The 20,953-nt window shown below is 40.1% G+C and overlaps 1 protein-coding gene across 1 annotated transcript in view; it reads right to left on the reverse strand.

Annotated features, from left to right (window-relative positions):
• LOC106072207 (43 kDa receptor-associated protein of the synapse-like) overlaps positions 1 to 20,331 on the reverse strand; it is a 34,902-nt gene extending 14,571 nt beyond the window's left edge. The window contains exons 1-4 of the mRNA XM_056031494.1: positions 19,784 to 20,331; positions 7,645 to 7,816; positions 2,763 to 2,861; positions 937 to 1,059 (exon numbers count right to left, since the gene is read on the reverse strand). Coding sequence (XP_055887469.1) covers positions 937 to 1,059; positions 2,763 to 2,861; positions 7,645 to 7,816; positions 19,784 to 20,298 — 909 coding nt within the window. The 5' untranslated portion in view covers positions 20,299 to 20,331. The remainder of the gene's footprint in view (positions 1 to 936; positions 1,060 to 2,762; positions 2,862 to 7,644; positions 7,817 to 19,783) is intronic.
• Between the last annotated feature and the right edge of the window lie 622 nt (positions 20,332 to 20,953).

Consider the following 20,953-nt stretch of genomic DNA (forward strand, 5'->3'; position numbering starts at 1 on the left):
GGAAGCCAATATATCACTACTAAAGCTAATCTCTAGGGAAGCCAATATATCACTACTAAAGCTAATCTCTAAGGAGGCCAATATATCACTACTAAAGCTAATCTCTAAGGAGGCCAATATATCACTACTAAAGCTAATCTCTAGGGAAGCCAATATATCACTACTAAAGCTAATCTCTAAGGAGGCCAATATATCACTACTAAAGCTAATCTCTATTTTGAGAGCGAAACGGTTCGATGGGCAGCTACTATTTTTTAAACTCAACATTTTCTGTGGATTGGAGGTGACAAGTAAAAATAAAAAGATCCCCCTTTCAGACCTAGCGATTTATAGTGCAGATAATGTAAAGATAATCTGTTTTTATGGCCGGGGGTTAACAAGGGTGTCACGTAGCCAGCACAACGGCCCTTACTTACCCAGCATATGTCAGGTACCCAAAAGATTTGATGGGCTCAGGGGTGCCACTAAAATTCAGAATCATAGTCTTCATTAGGAGACACATCGGATCGGAAACTAAGCGCTTTAGATACCCAACCACCTCGACCCACGGCAAGTTTTTTCTTTAACTTTGTTTTCCCCTTTTGCTGCTTTGTATTTCAAATTTTTCTACCTGCCAAATGTTTAAAATAAATATTTAAAGCAATATGAATGACATTGCTAACAAGAGAAAATACGAAAAACATGCATATATGTAACCCTGCCAGGTAAAACAAAGGACGTTTGGGCCACGAGGCCTTCATCAGCTACAAAAACAAACAAAAAATACAGACAATCAGAAGAGAGTTTGTGTTTTCACACACACTCATAGGTGGCCTCCATTGGTCCCCTGTTTGGTAAGCTATTGCGTAAAAATGTGTGATTTTTTTTTACTTTACGCATTTCTTAACAAAGAAAGTGACGAGAAAGTATATTTTTAATAGTGCTTTACGGTCTTACCTTCTGATAATCTCTTTGGCAGGCTGCTGTCTTGGCCATGCCTCCGAGCACCTCCACCTGCCCCAGTCTGTCACCAATCTCGGACATGATGCTTAAGGCTGACTCGTACCGCGGTGTTGCCCTCTGGTGGTCGGCAGGGGAAAACAAGCAAAGAGGTAAATTGTTTAGTAGACAATAAAAGAAAATGACCGCACCCACATAAACATATATATATAATATACACACAATTATCTAGTACATAACCACAAGGGCTACAAAACAAGGTGGTCGAAGACTTCTGAGGGCGCAGTCCAACACATTAAGTAACTACCCAAGAACACATAGAAATACCTCCTAATACAGCGGTTCTCAACCTTTTAAGCTCGGCGACCCCTTTTTACAATCCCCCACTCTGCCGCGACCCCCCCCTCCCCGACACACACATACAGCAATAGAAGAGTAGACAATAACAATCCATATTTTTGATGGTCTTAAGCGACCCCTGGCAAATGGTCAATCGACCCCCAAGAGGGTCGCGACCCACAGGTTGAGAACCCCTGTCCTAATATAAGCCAAAGATTTATTTTATGAAGATAATTCCATTAAGTCAAATACATTTGCAATGAGAAAAACCACTACTGTAATACTAAAAATATACCTACATGTATCCCACAAACTACCTTTCCACTCACATAATAAAATACAAACACCGACATACATATGCATACAGCCCCAAGCACAATTCTATATTCACCACTATACAAACCCATGAGTTTCCCTTGACCATACCATCCTTTACGTTCCCTCAAAGGTCTCTAGTTGAAAGTCTAAACATAATCTCAATGCCATCGGGTGGGAACTTTTTATTATCTATAACAATTTTCAGTCTAGTATTCCAAACAAGTCTCCTATACTCTGCCAAAATAATGAGTTTAAAATTCCCAAGAGCTTTATTACGTAATCTGGGAACCTTGTTTAAAAGGATCGCCAGATTTACATCCACATCTGAGTCACAATTAGCATCTAACAGACTTTGAACAGTATTTTTAACCTTAGAAAACAACGAACAATCTAGAAACAAATGTTACTCTCCCACTTCCACTGACATGTTACATAGTTTACATTTACCACAGATTTCTAAAATATTGACCTGCTTGCACTTAATAGATGTCATGCCAAAAATGAGCCTATAGGTTATTTCCCTAGCCTTGGGCGCAATGTGCTTATCATGAAGGTTTATAAAGGAATCCCTAAACTCTGTTACACCTCTTTCCTTTCCCCATTTGATTCTGAGACTCAAGTTCTCATTTAGTGTATACTTTATAAAAAAGCAAGCAGTGTTGCAATGAAAATGGAGTGACACTTAACAATTATTTATACGTATTATGTTTGATATATAAATGGTAAGTAAAGCCCTACATACTGAGTAATAAATTGTACTATTCTTACAGCCCCTGCATCATTGTCACTCTTTAAGTCTAGGCAACCGTTTGCAAAACAAGATTTACACTTGATACGATTTTAGAGATGCGGGACGTCACGTGATCAGCAGAAGACAATATTTTCCCTTGTTCTTTCTTCAAAATGATTAAAAATATCCCTGAAACCATTTTTTTTGGATGTCCCAGAGCCATTGGCGCCATGAGCTATAGCCTGTGATGCCTAAATTCAGCACTTAAACTTTTGGGTCTTTCGCGCCAAAATTCTCAGCCCTAAAAAAAAAAGCCATCAGAGGAAAAGATGTAGACACAAGGTGGATAGAGGGGTTGGATTTGACCGCGAGAGGTCGTCTGCAACAAAAGTGCAAGCGTAATTTATGGAAATTTTATGCTAATGAGATGCATTACCTCAAGGTCGTTGCGCTTTCTGTGGATGTCAGCAAACATAAACAAACACCTGGCCTGGACTGGTCGGTCATTGTGTCTCATTGCCAACTGCATAGCATCCTGGAAGTATTGGTAACCCAAGATGAGTACATTTATTAAGGTAAAGTAAATTGATAGCCTTGAACAAAGGCGTAACAACCATGGCACGAAGGGGATCGTTGTCTCAGGGCCCATGACCTAATAGAGCAGCGGTTCTCAACCTTTTAAGCTCGGCGACCCCTTTTTACAATCTCCCACTCTGCCGCGACCCCCCCCCCCCTCTAGACACACACAATAATAGAAGAATAGACAATAACAATCCTTATTTTTGATGGTCTTGGGCGACCCCTGGCAAATCGTCAATCGACCCCCAAGGGGGTCGCGACCCACAGGTTGGGAACCCTGTAGTAGAGGAACACAGGAGTCATTGAAAGATGGTCTTTTGTCACTAGTAAGTAAACAGATGCACGTACGGTGCTATGACATGTCACCTTATCCCTTAAAAGCGGTTTTATCGTTGGGGCACCACGCAGGATCTATTGATCGTATTTCTCCATTCCGTTCTATCTTTCGCCTTGTACAGAATGTCTTTTAATGCAGCTTCCCATCACTTTCTCTGTCTGCCTCTTCTTCTTTTTCCTGGTACTGTTCCTGGTGCTTCGAGAAGTTTGTGATATGGCCATGTAGCTTTAGTTTGCGCTTTTTTTTTTACAGTAGTTAGCAGGTGCCAATCGCTGTAATGATCTTGTATGCATTATTTCTACTATATATTCCTACCTATAGAACTATTATTTTGTAAAAAGGTCATTACTGAATTGAGTGTCGTGTAAAAGGTGGTAGGCCATTTGAATGTCTTTTTGTAAATGAACCGAGCCATTGTTTGTCTAATTATTAATACGAGCCTAATGACTGTCTGTGTCAGCTCAGTTAAGAAATTGTTGGTGAGGCCGATGTGGCGACGTGGGGGAGGGGCTGGGACGGTCCTGTGCCCGTTGACCTCTGGGTGGTGGGAGCATGCTTGTGAATGCTGCAGATAAAAAAAAATTGGGGGGGGGGGGACATCAAGATAGTCAGGTGGTTAGTTCGATTAGCACTTCAAAGCAGGGCTGTTCTGTCGGAGTGTCAATGAATCGTGCCATGGTCATTTCTAATTTCAGCAAACTTTTATTCATAGCGAAAATCCACTTGCCTTAAACTGTTGATCAAACTACTTCCGGTATCATTCTTCTACCAATCAGATGGGATGTGTGTGGGGGAGAGGGGGGATAAGTTGCGCAAATGAATACGTCATGACTGCTGGGGGGGGGGGGGCGGGGTGCAGACCACGGAGGTATCACATTAGCGCTATTTTCCATTACTTTTTTGAAGGGGCGGTTATCCTTGTTGAGATATCTGTAGTTATCTCCTCATGGCAACCCCGTAGGTTTTATTGGATAAACATAGCATCGTACATTTCCTTCAATTCAACTTCTAGCTAGCTCATGATATATAGCTTGGGATAGCTGATGTTTTTATCGCTTGACTGTTGGATGCATCAAGGGACATTACCATGATTCTATCAAGGTAAAATATACTGCTCAATAACTTTTACGACCATTTAGCAGCCTAAACTAAAGTATTGCGTTAGAAGGAAAGGGAGTGGATTACACAGAAGCACTTGTCTTTAAAAAAAAAAAGTGAAATTCTACAATAATATAATCTGAACATAGTCCTTTGGTTAAAGAAAAAGTCATAGCTTGCTAAGAAGAATACTGGCTTTGGCCTCTGGATTTGTCTGATTGTGGGGCTCAAATCAGTATGGATAAAAAAAAAACATATGGACGCAGGAAATATCTCGCGAGCTTTATTACAAAGTGGGTACGACTGGCTGTCCACTAGAAGTGCTACCCCTCCTAGATACTTTCTGAGGGTAGCTTGGCTCATTCTTGGTACCCACTCGGTACCCAACTCTCACCTGTGGCTCCCAGAAGCTGTAGCATGCGCAGCGGCCACACCCCGGAAACGGCTTTGACTGGCCGGCTAAACCAGGTAGAGGGTATCTGACGTGTCCGTGGCACTCAGTACAATGAGGTTATTGTCAAACCATGCATGTGAAGTCTGGACTTGGCGGCCTGTGCGAAACGTCACAAAATTAGACAAATCGGACAGAAAGGCGAATACCAGCACAGGGCTGTGGAGCACTCTAGAGCAGGACAAGACACACAGAAAGTCTCTGGTCATCCACTGCACACAAACTCGTCCCAGGACGTCTTGACCAAATCTTGCTTCTGGAAAAGGATGGGCTTTAGGGCGAGAGAGTGAGGTCGACGTGTTGCGCGAATCCTCCTCACTTAAATTAAATCTCTAGCTCAAGTCACACACTAGTAATCACAAAGGTCAGGCTCTTCAACACCATTGTTAAGCCAATACTACTATATGGAGCAGAGACCTGGAGAACCATGGCCGGCCCTAGCATTTGCGGGGCACTATGCGAAACGGATCGCGCGGGGCCTACTCTGGGTAGGGATAAGCATAATGTCAAAATTATTTTTTTTGAATTAGAAAATAGGCCTACTTTCGTCTTTGCAATAAAATTTTTTCAAATGAAAGCTCGCAATGCCACTTTTTATTTATTGGCACTCCAAAATGTCAATTTGGTCTATTCTTCAGGAGATTTGAATAAATTCAGAAAAAGTTCAGGACTTTATCGTATATTTTGCCTTTTCATGAGATTTCCTGGAGGCCCTGGAAAATCAGGAGGTCGCGAAAACCCTGTTAATTTATTTACGTTATAATGGTCTAATTTAATACTTAGAATTAGCGCGGGGCCTATTAAAGCGCGGGGCCCACTGCGACCGCATAGGCTGCAGTGGCCTAAGGCCGGCCCTGTGGAGAACCACCGTGACCACTGGGGAAATAAATCCAGGTCTAATCAATATCTGCCGCATTAAGATTCTTATGATCCGCTGGCCAGGCAAGATCTCGAATGAGAAACTGTGGCATAGAAATAAAGCAGCAGCCTATTGAAGTAGATATCCTTCACAACTGTCGCAGGCCTGCATCCAACTAGGCCTGCATCAAACTAGGCCTCATCTGAACCCCCTAAGGAAAGAGGCAGAGAGACGACCAAGAAATCCAGCGATTTGGAAGCAGATGCCAAGCAGATGGGCGCACAAATATCCCGAAATTAAAAGTCACCAAGATTCGAACCTCTGACCTCCGGTTCGGAAGCCAAGCGCTTTACCACTCAGTCAACGCGCCTCTAATAAAACGAGTATAGATTTGGAAAAAAAAAAGTTATAGATTAAATAAAAATCAAATATAAATGTGAATAATAAATATGTGAATAAATTTGAATACATCTGAATACATAAAAGATCGGATGCTTGCTATCAGCTCACTCCCGCCAACACACACATTTTAGCAGTTATTGCCCATGTAGCGTTAATGTAGTCCATGGCTCTGCTCTGACGTGTGACTCATTCATCCAGCCTCGGAGTCATTCCATCTCACCTGGAAACCATTCTATTTTGTCGTCTGTTTATGTTGTTTTGCTTTTTTTTTGGTTATCCCCCTTTGAGAACACGATTATCAATGGGGGTAGACTGAAGTAAGAACGCTTAAAAGCGTGGGAACGACTACAGCCAAGGGAGAGAAACCTGTCAGATAAGCATCGATGTTAGATTAATCGGATCCTCCTCCTTTTGTTTCAGACCGTCGTCTCGACTCACGAACATGATGCCTGAGTGGGAGGTAACCATCAAATGTCACATATGCCAGTAACGCCAAAACATTTTTAGCCAGGGGGGGAGGTCATGTACATTTCCGATCTGGTCATGTTTATTAATACATTACATGACCAATGGAACTGAGGCTTCATTATGCAATATCTGTCTATCTATCCATAATAATAATTATAGCTTATATATAGCACTACTTTCATGCTTATAGCATACTCAAAGCGCTGTGGTCCAATCTCATTTGTGGACCGGGGGGGGGGGGAAGGGGTATCTAGGAGAAGGTTTTTAATGCTGTCTTTAGGCGCTCAGTAAACACATCTCTGCTCGAGTCGGGGTGTTGAATCTCGAGCCCCCTTCTAGGTAGCCAAGCCAAGATTAAGCGTTCTTTGCCTCTCGACCAAGCTTCCCATCTATCTATCTATCTATCTATCTATCTATCTATCTATCTATCTATCTATCTATCTATCTATCTATCTATCTATCTATCCATCCATCCATCCATCCATCAATCCATATATCCATATATCCATCCAACCATCCATCCATCCATCCATCTATCTATCTATCTATCTATCTATCTATCTATCTATCTATCTATCTATCTATCTATCTATCTATCTATCTATCCATCCATTCATCCATCCATCCATCTATCTATCTATCTATCTCTCTATCTATCTATCTATCTATCTATCTATCTATCTATCTATCTATCTATCTATCTATCTATCTATCTATCTATCAGAGCGCTATGGTCCAATGGCATTTGTGGACCAGTGGGGAGGTATGGGGTATCTGGGAGATGGTTTTCCGTGCTGCCTTTAGGTAGCCAAGCCAAGCCAAGTTCAAGCATACTAAGCCTCTCGACCACGATTCCCATCTATCTATCTATCTATCTATCTATCTATCTATCTATCTATCTATCTATCTATCTATCTATCTATCTATCTATCTATCTATCTATCTATCTATCTTTCTTTCTGTCTGTCTGTCTGTCTATAAACTTGCCTAAACATAAAGTAATCCATGCAAACCTATCACTGGGAGCCTCCCATCAGTAAGACAAGATTATCTCGCGCTAGGGGATATAAACAATGCAATATTAAGAGATGTGGTAGATGTGACGGTCCTATCCTAAGGCTTACCTCGCATGCGTCCATCGCTTCTGTGTAGCGACCCATCTTCTTCACCGCCGTAGTCGAGCAGACGGTGACCTGACGTTTGTACTTCAGGCTAGGGTCGTCGTCCATGAGGTCGCCCAGTAAGTCCAGCGAGTTGCCGCAATAAGCATTGCACGTTTCGTAGTCGCCAAGACAACTAAGTGCAACAAAATAAAATATGCAACTTTTTATTTTGCAATTAAATAGCATCTTCTTATCTTATACAAGAAAGACGTTACTTTAAAAAAAAAAAGAGGATGATTACGTCTTACTATAAAGTCTATATCAACTCTGTCTGTCTGGGTGGACTCTTTTACACGTCAGTTTTAAAACTTCCTATTCTCGGATCAAATTGAAATTGTGCACAATTATTCATAGTTGAAGACAAGACTTGAGTCAATAAAAAAATATCGAATTAGTGAATCGATTAGTGGTCATTAATTATTTTTGGTTTTATATAGAAAAAGGGGATATAAACAATGCAATAGTAAGAGATGTGGCAACAATTGTGCGGTCCTACCCCTTTACTCAATATAAGTTTGTTTTTTTTTGTTGTTTTTTTAAATTATCTCTAAATTTTTGTTTGTAATTTATGAGAACTCTTCTCAACTCGAAGGATGGCTGCCTGGTCGTGCGGTTTGCGCGCTGGACTGTCGTTCAGATGTATCGATGGTCCAGGGTTCAAACCCTGCCCGCTTCCATCCCCCGTCGTCCTGCGGGAGGTTTGGACTAGGAAGTAATTATCTTCAACTCTGAAGGAGCATCCGAAACATGTCAAACATTTTACAGACATTTTACGAACCTTTGTTTTTTTTTTTTCAGGAGGGTTCAGACAGAAAGAAAGTACGATGAAATGCGCACTATTTTCCAGACGAGCCAGCTCTCCATAGTTTTTTTTTCTAAAGGGGTGTTTTGGGAGCAGTATCTTGTTCGGGACTCTTGATAAAGAATTAATCTTTGATGGACATGGTTGGTCTTCTCAATTTGACGAGTTCTAATTTTTAGCTTGAAATAATTTTTTCCCGCGTATACTGTCTGCCGACATTTCTCACAAATTATGATTTAAAACCAAACTGTCGAATAGGATATAAGTGGCACAAATAACGTGTTCAAATTTTGTACTCGAGACAGACGGACGGACAGACAGACAGACAGTGAGTTGGTGTAAGCTTTGTAAAAAGAAAAAAAATGCTCCATCGAGTTGCTTGGGGGAGATATGTAATGAGATTAAGCTCCACTCCCTCCTCTCCCCGCCTTTGTAGTGCTAATAACTCCACTGATCATCCTCAGTAGCTGGCTCTGTACCTCATCGTCTACGAGAGTTGTCTTTCTTTTTTTCTTTCGGCCATTCAACAGTCCCACCTGTGGCAGGTGTGTTTCCACATCCATTTCACTTTTGACGGGAAAAAGTTTGAATCTGATCTCAGACGATCTACTCTTCGTGGCCCTTCTTTCACCAAGGCCTCCCTACAGCCCTCTTTTCTGGAAATAAAACTAACCTCTTCATATAGTTTTACCAAATCATATTAATCATACTTCGTTTGATTACCGCCCGTGGTGAAGCAACCATGAGTTAACTTTTCTTGTTGCTATGCTAGACCGAGGGAAGACCACTTACACGTTTAAATCCTGGGATGTGATGACTTGGTTGTCAAGGTGTGAATGGCACTCTGATTGGGAGTGGCGTCGCTGGAGGGATGCGTACCCGCAAACATGTGACAGCCATCAGAGAGCAGTGGCGTAGTTAGGATGGGGAGGAAGGGGGTCCTAATTTAAAAGTCCCCACTTTAGGGATGACCAGATGAATGTCCTATTTTATTTTTTTTTACATTAAATATTACGTCACTTCTCCATGTAATCTTGCTATTCACGTGAAGTCAAAAATTCTAGACAGCGTTGATCTAGATTCTATATGATGTTATAGATGACCTTTAATGCACAGAATGCTCGACGTGAGGCGATATGAATTGAGATTTGTCACTTGTGCATTATCTCGCCAATAAACAACTACTATTATTCATTAAAAGAGCCTTAATGATTACTTTTTGTTAATTTTACTTATGTAATGTACCAATTGGAACTTAGACTTAAATATTTATTAAGTACATTATCTCATGTCATGATGTCGAATGTCAAAACTCTAAAAAGGTCAAGCCGCCCACCCAACCCAGGCCCAAAAAATCCCTAGATACGCCACTGTCAGAGAATGACTACAAAGTAGAAGTTGATTTTTTATAATACCTCTATTCGAGTCACAACTTCATGATGGGTAGGACCTGGAATCTGAACACTGATCTAAAAAAAAACAACAGGAAATAACCTTTCGACATTTCACTAAAAAGGAAAAACAAGGGTCTTGTAATCTAACTAGCAGATTTAAACATTTGTGAATAAACCTTGAATCATAGTCGAGACTTAAAGTGAGTCTAGTAGACATAGATCCATAGAGTTCTGCTATGATGAGAACGAGGTTAGTAGACATAGAGCCATAGAGTTCTGCTATGATGAGAACGAGGCTAGTAGACATAGATCCATAGAGTTCTGCTATGATGAGAACGAGGCTAGTAGACATAGAGCCATAGAGTTCTGCTTTGTTGAGAACGAGGCTAGTAGACATAGTTCCATAGAGTTCTGCTATGTTGAGAACGAGGCTAGTAGACATAGATCCATAGAGTTCTGCTATGATGAGAACGAGGCTAGTAGACATAGATCCATAGAGTTCTGCTATGATGAGAAAGAGGCTAGTAGACATAGATCCATAGAGTTCTGCTATGATTAGAAAGAGGCTAGTAGACATAGATCCATAGAGTTCTGCTATGATGAGAACGAGGCTAGTAGACATAGAGCCATAGAGTTCTGCTATGATGAGAACGAGGCTAGTAAACATAATGCCATAGAGTTCTGCTATGTTGAGAACGAGGCTAGTAGACATAATGCCATAGAGTTCTGCTATGATGAGAACGAGGATAGTAGACATAGATCCATAGAGTTCTGCTATGATGAGAACGAGGCTAGTAGACATAGAGCCATAGAGTTCTACTATGATGAGAACCAGTCTAGAAGACATAGATCCATAGAGTTCTGCTATGATGAGAACGAGGCTAGTAGACATAGACCCATAGAGTTCTGCTATGTTGAGAACGAGGCTAGTAGACATAGAGCCATAGGGTTCTCCTATGTTGAGAACGAGGCTAGTAGACATAGAGCCTTAGAGTTCTGCTATGATGAGAACGAGGCTAGCGGACGTAGATCCATAGAGTTCTGCTATGATGAGAACGAGGTTAGCAGACGTAGAGCCATAGAGTTCTGCTATGATGAGAACGAGGCTAGCAGACATAGATCCATAGAGTTCTGCTATGATGAGAACGAGGCTAGTAGACAGATCCATAGAGTTCTGCTATGTTGAGAACGAGGCTAGTAGACAGATCCATAGAGTGCTGCTATGATGAGAACGAGGCTAGCAGACATAGATCCATAGAGTTCTGCTATGATGAGAACGAGGCTAGCAGACATAGATCCATAGAGTTCTGCTATGATGAGAACGAGGCTAGCAGACATAGATCCATAGAGTTCTGCTATGATGAGAACGAGGCTAGTAGACAGATCCATAGAGTTCTGCTATGATGAGAACGAGGCTAGCAGACGTAGATCCATAGAGTTCTGCTATGATGAGAACGAGGCTAGTAGACATAGAGCCATAGAGTTCTGCTATGATGAGAACGAGGCTAGCAGACGTAGATCCATAGAGTTCTGCTATGATGAGAACGAGGCTAGCAGACGTAGATCCATAGAGTTCTGCTATGTTTTAGATTCGATCCGTGTTTCGCATGTTTTTTTCTAAAAACAAATTGCCTCTCGGGTCCTGTACGACCCCACTCACCAATCGGTCCAAGGCGCTGCCTAGTTGGCCTATGCCTAAAGCCGGCCATGTCAAGGGTACTGGTCAGGGTTGGTTGATTTTATTGACGCGAATGAAGACTGCCATTGTTGCGTATTGTTATTAAAACGATTGGCTTTTGTGATGACTGAAGTTTTTAGGTTACATGTTATATTCTTTGTCATTGCTCAGCAGACATTTATCATTAATACGCACAATTATAATTCTTTATATTCCTCTAAGAGACGCGGTGGCTTAACGGTAAAGCGCTTGGCTACCGAACCCAGGTCCTGGGTTTGAATCCTGGTGAAGACTGGGCTTTTTAACTTCGGTATATTTGGGCGCCTCTGAGTCCACCCAGCTCTTATAGGGAACCTGACATTAGTTTGGGAAAAGTAAAGGCGGTTGGTCGTTGTGCTGGCCACATGACACCCTCGTTAACCGTGGGCCAGAGAAACAGATGGCTTTTACATCACCTGCCCTATAGATTGCATGCTCTGTGAGGGGAACTTTACATTTTATATTCTTCTAAAGCAGTGATGCCCAACCTTATACGGCCGCCGGGCCATTTTAAGTTCCGACACTCGTGTCGCGGGCCACATTAACGAAAAGATAAAACAAAATCAAATAGAGAATAAACCATTTTAAATAGTTTTATTACAATCCCGTGGCTCCAGTCCGCTTACTTACAGGTGTCTAATAACTGAAGAAGTTTTTCTACTAAATTAAGTGCTTGTAAACATTGTGATCATACCCAGCAATTGTTTTAATAATAATAATAATAATAATAATAATCTTTATTATCCGTAAGGAAATTTGTCTTACAATTTGTGCATTACACCAAACAAAAAACATTATAACTATAAGAAACCAAAGTGTACATTCACACCAGACTCACTCATAATTTACATGTGACAAAGTTTATACCAGATTGTTGTTATTTAATGATTTGATTGCCAGGGGAACAAAAGAGTGTTTGTGTCTGTTTGTCTTTGCTATCAGTGTCTTGTATCTCTTTTGTGATGGTAAAATCACAAAATCCTGACACAAAGGGTGATTCTTTATTTCGAGGATCTTGTTAGCTTTTTTATAGATGTTTGTCTCAAACAGCTGCCCAAATGGGGTTGTTTTTTGCCAATGATTTTGCCAGCAGCATTTAGGATTCTATATTGTTTTCGGTAATGTGCAAGGTTTATGTAAACAATACGACGTAGAAATCTATTGTCTGCATTGCTCAAATCTATTGACTGCATTGCTCAAATCTATTGACTGCATTGCTCGAAATCTACTCGAAATCTATTGTCTGCATTGCTCAAAATCTATTGACTGCATTGCTCAAAATCTATTGTCTGCATTGCTCAAATCTATTGACTGCATTGCTCGAAATCTATTGACTGCATTGCTCGAAATCTATTGACTGCATTGCTCGAAATCTACTCGAAATCTATTGTCTGCATTGCTCAAAATCTATTGACTGCATTGCTCAAAATCTATTGTCTGCATTGCTCAAATCTATTCACTGCATTGCTCAAATCTATTGACTGCATTGCTCAAATCTATTGACTGCATTGCTCAAATCTATTGACTGCATTGCTCGAAATCTACTCGAAATCTATTGTCTGCATTGCTCAAATCTATTGACTGCATTGCTCGAAATCTACTCGAAATCTATTGTCTGCATTGCTCAAATCTATTGACTGCATTGCTCGAAATCTACTCGAAATCTATTGTCTGCATTGCTCAAAATCTATTGACTGCATTGCTCAAAATCTATTGTCTGCATTGCTCAAATCTATTGACTGCATTGCTCAAATCTATTGACTGCATTGCTCAAATCTATTGACTGCATTGCTCGAAATCTACTCGAAATCTATTGTCTGCATTGCTCAAAATCTATTGTCTGCATTGCTCAAATCTATTGACTGCATTGCTCAAATCTATTGACTGCATTGCTCGAAATCTACTCGAAATCTATTGTCTGCATTGCTCAAAATCTATTGACTGCATTGCTCGAATCTATTGACTGCATTGCTCGAATCTATTGACTGCATTGCTCGAAATCTACTCGAAATCTATTGTCTGCATTGCTCAAATCTATTGACTGCATTGCTCGAAATCTACTCGAAATCTATTGTCTGCATTGCTCAAAATCTATTGACTGCATTGCTCAAAATCTATTGTCTGCATTGCTCAAATCTATTGACTGCATTGCTCAAATCTATTGACTGCATTGCTCAAATCTATTGACTGCATTGCTCGAAATCTACTCGAAATCTATTGTCTGCATTGCTCAAAATCTATTGTCTGCATTGCTCAAATCTATTGACTGCATTGCTCAAATCTATTGACTGCATTGCTCGAAATCTACTCGAAATCTATTGTCTGCATTGCTCAAATCTATTGACTGCATTGCTCGAAATCTACTCGAAATCTATTGTCTGCATTGCTCAAAATCTATTGACTGCATTGCTCAAAATCTATTGTCTGCATTGCTCAAATCTATTGACTGCATTGCTCAAATCTATTGACTGCATTGCTCAAATCTATTGACTGCATTGCTCAAATCTATTGACTGCATTGCTCGAAATCTACTCGAAATCTATTGTCTGCATTGCTCAAAATCTATTGTCTGCATTGCTCAAATCTATTGACTGCATTGCTCAAATCTATTGACTGCATTGCTCGAAATCTACTCGAAATCTATTGTCTGCATTGCTCAAAATCTATTGACTGCATTGCTCGAATCTATTGACTGCATTGCTCGAATCTATTGACTGCATTGCTCGAAATCTACTCGAAATCTATTGTCTGCATTGCTCAAAATCTATTGACTGCATTGCTCGAATCTATTGACTGCATTGCTCAAATCTATTGACTGCATTGCTCGAAATCTACTCGAAATCTATTGTCTGCATTGCTCAAAATCTATTGACTGCATTGCTCGAATCTATTGACTGCATTGCTCGAATCTATTGACTGCATTGCTCGAAATCTACTCGAAATCTATTGTCTGCATTGCTCAAAATCTATTGACTGCATTGCTCGAATCTATTGACTGCATTGCTCGAATCTATTGACTGCATTGCTCGAAATCTACTCGAAATCTATTGTCTGCATTGCTCAAAATCTATTGACTGCATTGCTCGAATCTATTGACTGCATTGCTCGAATCTATTGACTGCATTGCTCGAAATCTACTCGAAATCTATTGTCTGCATTGCTCAAAATCTATTGACTGCATTGCTCGAATCTATTGACTGCATTGCTCGAATCTATTGACTGCATTGCTCGAAATCTACTCGAAATCTATTGTCTGCATTGCTCAAAATCTATTGACTGCATTGCTCGAATCTATTGACTGCATTGCTCGAATCTATTGACTGCATTGCTCGAAATCTACTCGAAATCTATTGTCTGCATTGCTCAAAATCTATTGACTGCATTGCTCGAATCTATTGACTGCATTGCTCGAATCTATTGACTGCATTGCTCGAAATCTACTCGAAATCTATTGTCTGCATTGCTCAAAATCTATTGACTGCATTGCTCGAATCTATTGACTGCATTGCTCGAATCTATTGACTGCATTGCTCGAAATCTACTCGAAATCTATTGTCTGCATTGCTCAAAATCTATTGACTGCATTGCTCGAATCTATTGACTGCATTGCTCGAATCTATTGACTGCATTGCTCGAAATCTACTCGAAATCTATTGTCTGCATTGCTCAAAATCTATTGACTGCATTGCTCGAAATCTACTCGAAATCTATTGTCTGCATTGCTCAAAATCTATTGACTGCATTGCTCGAATCTATTGACTGCATTGCTCGAAATCTACTCGAAATCTATTGTCTGCATTGCTCAAAATCTACTCGAAATCTATTGTCTGCATTGCTCAAAATCTATTGACTGCATTGCTCGAATCTATTGACTGCATTGCTCGAAATCTACTCGAAATCTATTGTCTGCATTGCTCAAAATCTACTCGAAATCTATTGTCTGCATTGCTCAAAATCTATTGACTGCATTGCTCGAATCTATTGACTGCATTGCTCGAAATCTACTCGAAATCTATTGTCTGCATTGCTCAAAATCTATTGACTGCATTGCTCGAATCTATTGACTGCATTGCTCGAAATCTACTCGAAATCTATTGTCTGCATTGCTCAAAATCTACTCGAAATCTATTGTCTGCATTGCTCAAAATCTATTGACTGCATTGCTCGAATCTATTGACTGCATTGCTCGAAATCTACTCGAAATCTATTGTCTGCATTGCTCAAAATCTACTCGAAATCTATTGTCTGCATTGCTCAAAATCTATTGACTGCATTGCTCGAATCTATTGACTGCATTGCTCGAAATCTACTCGAAATCTATTGTCTGCATTGCTCAAAATCTATTGACTGCATTGCTCGAATCTATTGACTGCATTGCTCGAAATCTACTCGAAATCTATTGTCTGCATTGCTCAAAATCTATTGACTGCATTGCTCGAAATCTACTCGAAATCTATTGTCTGCATTGCTCGAATCTATTGACTGCATTGCTCGAAATCTACTCGAAATCTATTGTCTGCATTGCTCAAAATCTATTGACTGCATTGCTCGAAATCTACTCGAAATCTATTGTCTGCATTGCTCGAAATCTATTGTCTATATTGCTCGAAATATATTGTATGTATTGCTCGAAATTTCTCAAGCATGGAAGTCTGGCTTTGTAAATCAATCAGTTCCAGTTGGTGTTACTCCACAGCGGCAATAGTAATTAATTCGAAATCTGCTGCTCTGTTATTTAGTTTTGAATGGAGAATTTTGCCAACATCCTCCACTCGTTTTGTAATTGTCATGGCAGAAAGGCGGCACAGCTTCAACTTTTTTTTTTCAGGACGATTTTATTCCATCACTGCTAGCAAGCACTTTTTTATGCTTCACTCCTCTTCTTAAAATGTCAGCAACTCTGTAGCCTCCATAACAGTCGGCTTATTTTTCTTCTTGGTAAATATTTTTGCAAATTTAGAATGCCTTTTATGTTATGTTCTTTAAAACAGACACTTACGGTACAAATAAAAATGTTGTCTTATGTTCCACAACAAAAAGATCTGTCCACTTTTCTTGGAAGTTTCAACATCCAATTTTTGTTTCTTCGACTCCTATTTCATTAACATACAAAAGTTACATTGTACGGCACCAATCATGTTGATGTCAGAAGACACGAAACAAAATGATGCAGAAAAGATGCGCTGCGTTACACACATGAGATGTCAAGGACACGGCTAGCTCAAGACAGCCGCGGAATCGTCCAAGACTCTTAAACAACTGTCAATTCTTGTCGCCGAAAAATAAAGCCTTGTATTCTTATAGAAAAAAAATTAATATGACTATTACAATACAATAGATTACAATGAAATCCATCAAAGAAAAGAGAGCGGTCTAACATAGAGAAAATACCTTTTTTAAACATATTTTTTTTAAATTTCTACATTTTTTTACCGATGTTTTGGCGGGCCGGTAGGAACCACATCGCGGGCCGGATGTGGCCCGCGGGCCGTAGTTTGGGCATCACTGTTCTAAAGCTAGGCTTTGTTTGTTTTTGTTTGTTTGTTTGTTAAGAATTTAAGATGAGTGCATCCTAGCCCAAACCTACATCAAGACGGGGGAGGATTGAGAAAAGCAAGGGCCATTACGATGACAGTCCAGAACGCACACCACACGATCCAACAGCCATAGGGGTTCTCCATACATAGTTGCTAAAACTTTTACTCTAGTGTAAAAAAAAAGGTTTTACATGTTTCGGATGTTCCTTCTGAGTTGAAGATAGTTTACTTCCTAGTCCAAACCTCCCGCAGGGGACGGGGGATGGAAGCGGGCAGGATTTGAACCCTCGTCCATCGATAATTCCGAACGACAGTCCAGCGCGCAAACCGCACGACCAGGCAGCCTTGAGCTGCTTTGACCTGGGTGTCGTATCCAGGAGTAGATAATTTTAAAGAAGCAAAATATAAGAGATACTTTAAAAAAAAAAAAAGCTTATATTGATAGAACGAGAGCCACCGTTCAATCGTAGCCATATCTTTCAATATTACATGTTTGATCTTCCCTTTTCTATATAGAGAAACTGGGGTATGAACGTATAAGTCGTGTGCTATTGTAAAAATGTTTGCTCTAATCACGTGCTGTCTTTTGTAATGCACAAATTAAAAAAAAAAGTTCATAACGGATAATAAGAATTATTATTATTATATTAGAAATGAACGAGTAGTCATTCTCTGGCGCTGCCAGGGTCGAGTTTCGCTAAAGAGAAACAAAATTCATCGTAGTCCCTTTAACAGTTTCCACTGAGGAATTTTCTGGTGATGTGGCAGGCCTGCAGCAGTACCGCCCTCTGACAGGCAACGAGGATGTTCCTAGGAATGTTAAGGGCCTTGAAGGTGTCTGTGAGGTCAGTTGTTATTATCCCCCTCGGTTGATATAACAATGGGGTAAATTGTTATTTTGGACGATTTTCATAGACGCTTAATCTCCAAGCCTAGGTTCCCATATTTTCTTTGTTTTTCTATCTCAGTTTTTCTTAAATTATGAGACAGTGGTACGGCGATATCGATAATGGTAGCGGTTTTTTTCTTTATTATTATTATTATTATTAAAAACAAATTAAAACAATTACCACTAATCGATGAACTAATTTGGGTTTTTTAAAAATTATACATGTGTCATTATTAGACATGACTAATGGTTCAAGTCTTCGAGATTTTTTATTTCGTCAGAGAAACAAAGTGTAAAAGAATCCAGACAGACAGACTGTCGGAGTGAGTTAATATAAGCTTTGCAATAACTGTAATATACATTGATCAAGAAGCGTTACGTTATCTGAACATTTCTGTTCAGTTGTCAAAAGAGTTTGACAATCGTCGAAATATCTTGATTATTTACTTTCGCATGCCTAAAATTATCTACAAAGAAATATGGAGACATTTATTTATATACATATATGAAGGCGCGGTGGCTGAGTGGTAGAGCGCTTAGCTTTAGAACCGGAGGTCCCGGGTGCGAATCCCAGTGAAGACTGGGATTTTTTATTTCAGGCTCCTTAGGGCGCCCGAGTCCACCCAGCTATAATGGGTACCTGACATTAGTCGGGAAAAAGTAAAGGCGGTTGGTCGCTGTGCTGGCCACATGACATCCTTCTAAAACCGTGGGTTACAGAAACATATAAACTTTACATCATCCGCCCTGTGGATTGCAAGGTCTGAAAGGGGAACACATTTCAATTTAAAACGCTTTTTTTTTAAACAGAGTTTCGCAAAAACTAGTTCCAGTTTGTTTGTTTGTTTTCCATGTTTCGGATGTTCCTTCAGATAATTTACTTCCTAGTCCAAACCTCCCGCAGGTCGACGGGGGATGGTAGCGGGCAGGGTTTGAACCCGGATCCATCGATAAATCGAACATCAGTACAGTATGAAACTAGCTCAATGATTCGACCAGGAAAACTAATGGCCTAGAAAAGTTAAAGTCTGTAATTATCATACACAACTAGATGGACACATTTTGTAATAATCTGTTTCTTTGAAGTTGAAGGCACGTCTGTAATTGATAAGATGCATTTTTTTTTTCGTTTGACATAAGCCATGTCTCTATAAGGCTATTCTGTTGGAGTGGAGATGGAGAAATGTTCTGGGTTTGTAATGAAACAAAAAAAAGAGAAGATAACTAAAGTAGATAGATTTGGTCTCGCTTTTTAGTCACGGACGACTGGTTCCGTTTCTCCACGAGTCAACAAACTGTGGTCGGAGTTGGACCTCAACAGGAGTTGGGGTGGGGGGGGTGGTTACAAAACAAGAAACGTTTAGCAGTTTTAGAGTTAAAGCTAAAGACTGTAAAGAAAACATCCCAATAACTGTAGATCTGAACAGGAACACACGATATATCAATACAAAGACAAACACAACCTAAATAGTAATATAAATATATACTTTTTTTCTATAATTTTCGTTACTTATACATTTACCTTTCCAGGGGCGTAGCTAGGAATTTTTCAACATTTGGGGGCCCGAGAGGCTTGATCTCTTTGGTGGCCCCTGCATTTTGCGTAATGATTAATATTTAATGTAAAAAGCACTCATTTGGGCCCCCCCCCCTCAAGTGGGGGCCCGGGGAGATTTTCAAATTCCCCCCTCCACCCCCCACCCTAGCTACGCCACTGTACCTTTCCAAAGTTTATGAAAATTTTTCTTAGATATCACTTACCAGAAAAGAGCCCCCATTTTGGCTGATGTTAAAATCTCCAAAACCTTGTCTCCACTTGATTTGGCTTCGCCCATGGCGATGACATAATTGTTCCACGCTTTCGAAAATTCGCTGGTACCGGCATAGGCGCCACCGATACACAGGTGAACGTATCCGTTCATAGGCGACTTCTCCGGGTGCAGGAGCTGAGACTGTCGGCTGTAGGATATCGCCTTGCTGAACTCGCAAGACCTCTCGTTGCAGAATGCCACGTTAAAGAACGCTTCCGACTTCATGGCGGCGTCCTTCTGGGAGTTCGCGATTTCGCATTGTTCCCCGGCGTAGGTCAGGGCGTCGCGGTATTTGCCAACGTCGCAGAGGGCCGAGCAGATTTTGCCCGCGATGGCAAACTTCTCCGGAGGCTTCTTCAGCCCCTTCAGAGCTTTCTTCCACTCTTCCACGGCGTCGTCGAAGCGCTGTTGCGTATAAAACATCTCTCCCCTCTCCAGCGCCTTTTTAACCACATTCTGACCCATCCTGAGAGTCAACGTGGAAGTGTTTGAATGTCGTCAGCCTCAGCGAACGTCAGGGTCCCACAAACTTCATAGCAGGTCGAAACTTCAAGCAAGCTATCAAGCACTCCATTTCTTTTGAATGACTCCTGAAAAATATAATTGTAAAAAAAATTCTATGTTGGTTATTTTATTTAGGGTTTTTAATGATAAATGTTAAACGCGGCAATCTCATCTTAGTTTAGTTTTCAGTTATTAAGATCTGGTCTACATTCTATAAGCGATAATATACAGTAACATAGAAAAACAAAATTGCGAAATGAAAAAATGTAAAGTAAATAAATAAAAAAGTTTGAAAATGAAAAAGATGAAAATTGAATGAGATTTCGAAATTAAAATAATTAAACTTAGAGACGCTTCAGTACAGAAGACTAAAAAGTACTTTTTTAAAAATCAAAGCTTCTCCAAGGGCAAGAACTCCATAATAACTGCCATATATCCCAACACTGTACGATTTATTTCCCTTTTTCAATATCAAACACAATTTATTAATTACCACTCGCTAAATAAATAATTGGCAATTTTTTTTTGGATAGATTCATGTTTTATTAGAAACAGTAAATAATTGTGCAAAGATTCAACTTGATCTGAGAATGGGAAGTGGGAAAAATAACTTTGT

This window comes from Biomphalaria glabrata, chromosome 6 (assembly GCF_947242115.1).
Source record: "Biomphalaria glabrata chromosome 6, xgBioGlab47.1, whole genome shotgun sequence".
Taxonomy (NCBI): domain Eukaryota; kingdom Metazoa; phylum Mollusca; class Gastropoda; family Planorbidae; genus Biomphalaria; species Biomphalaria glabrata.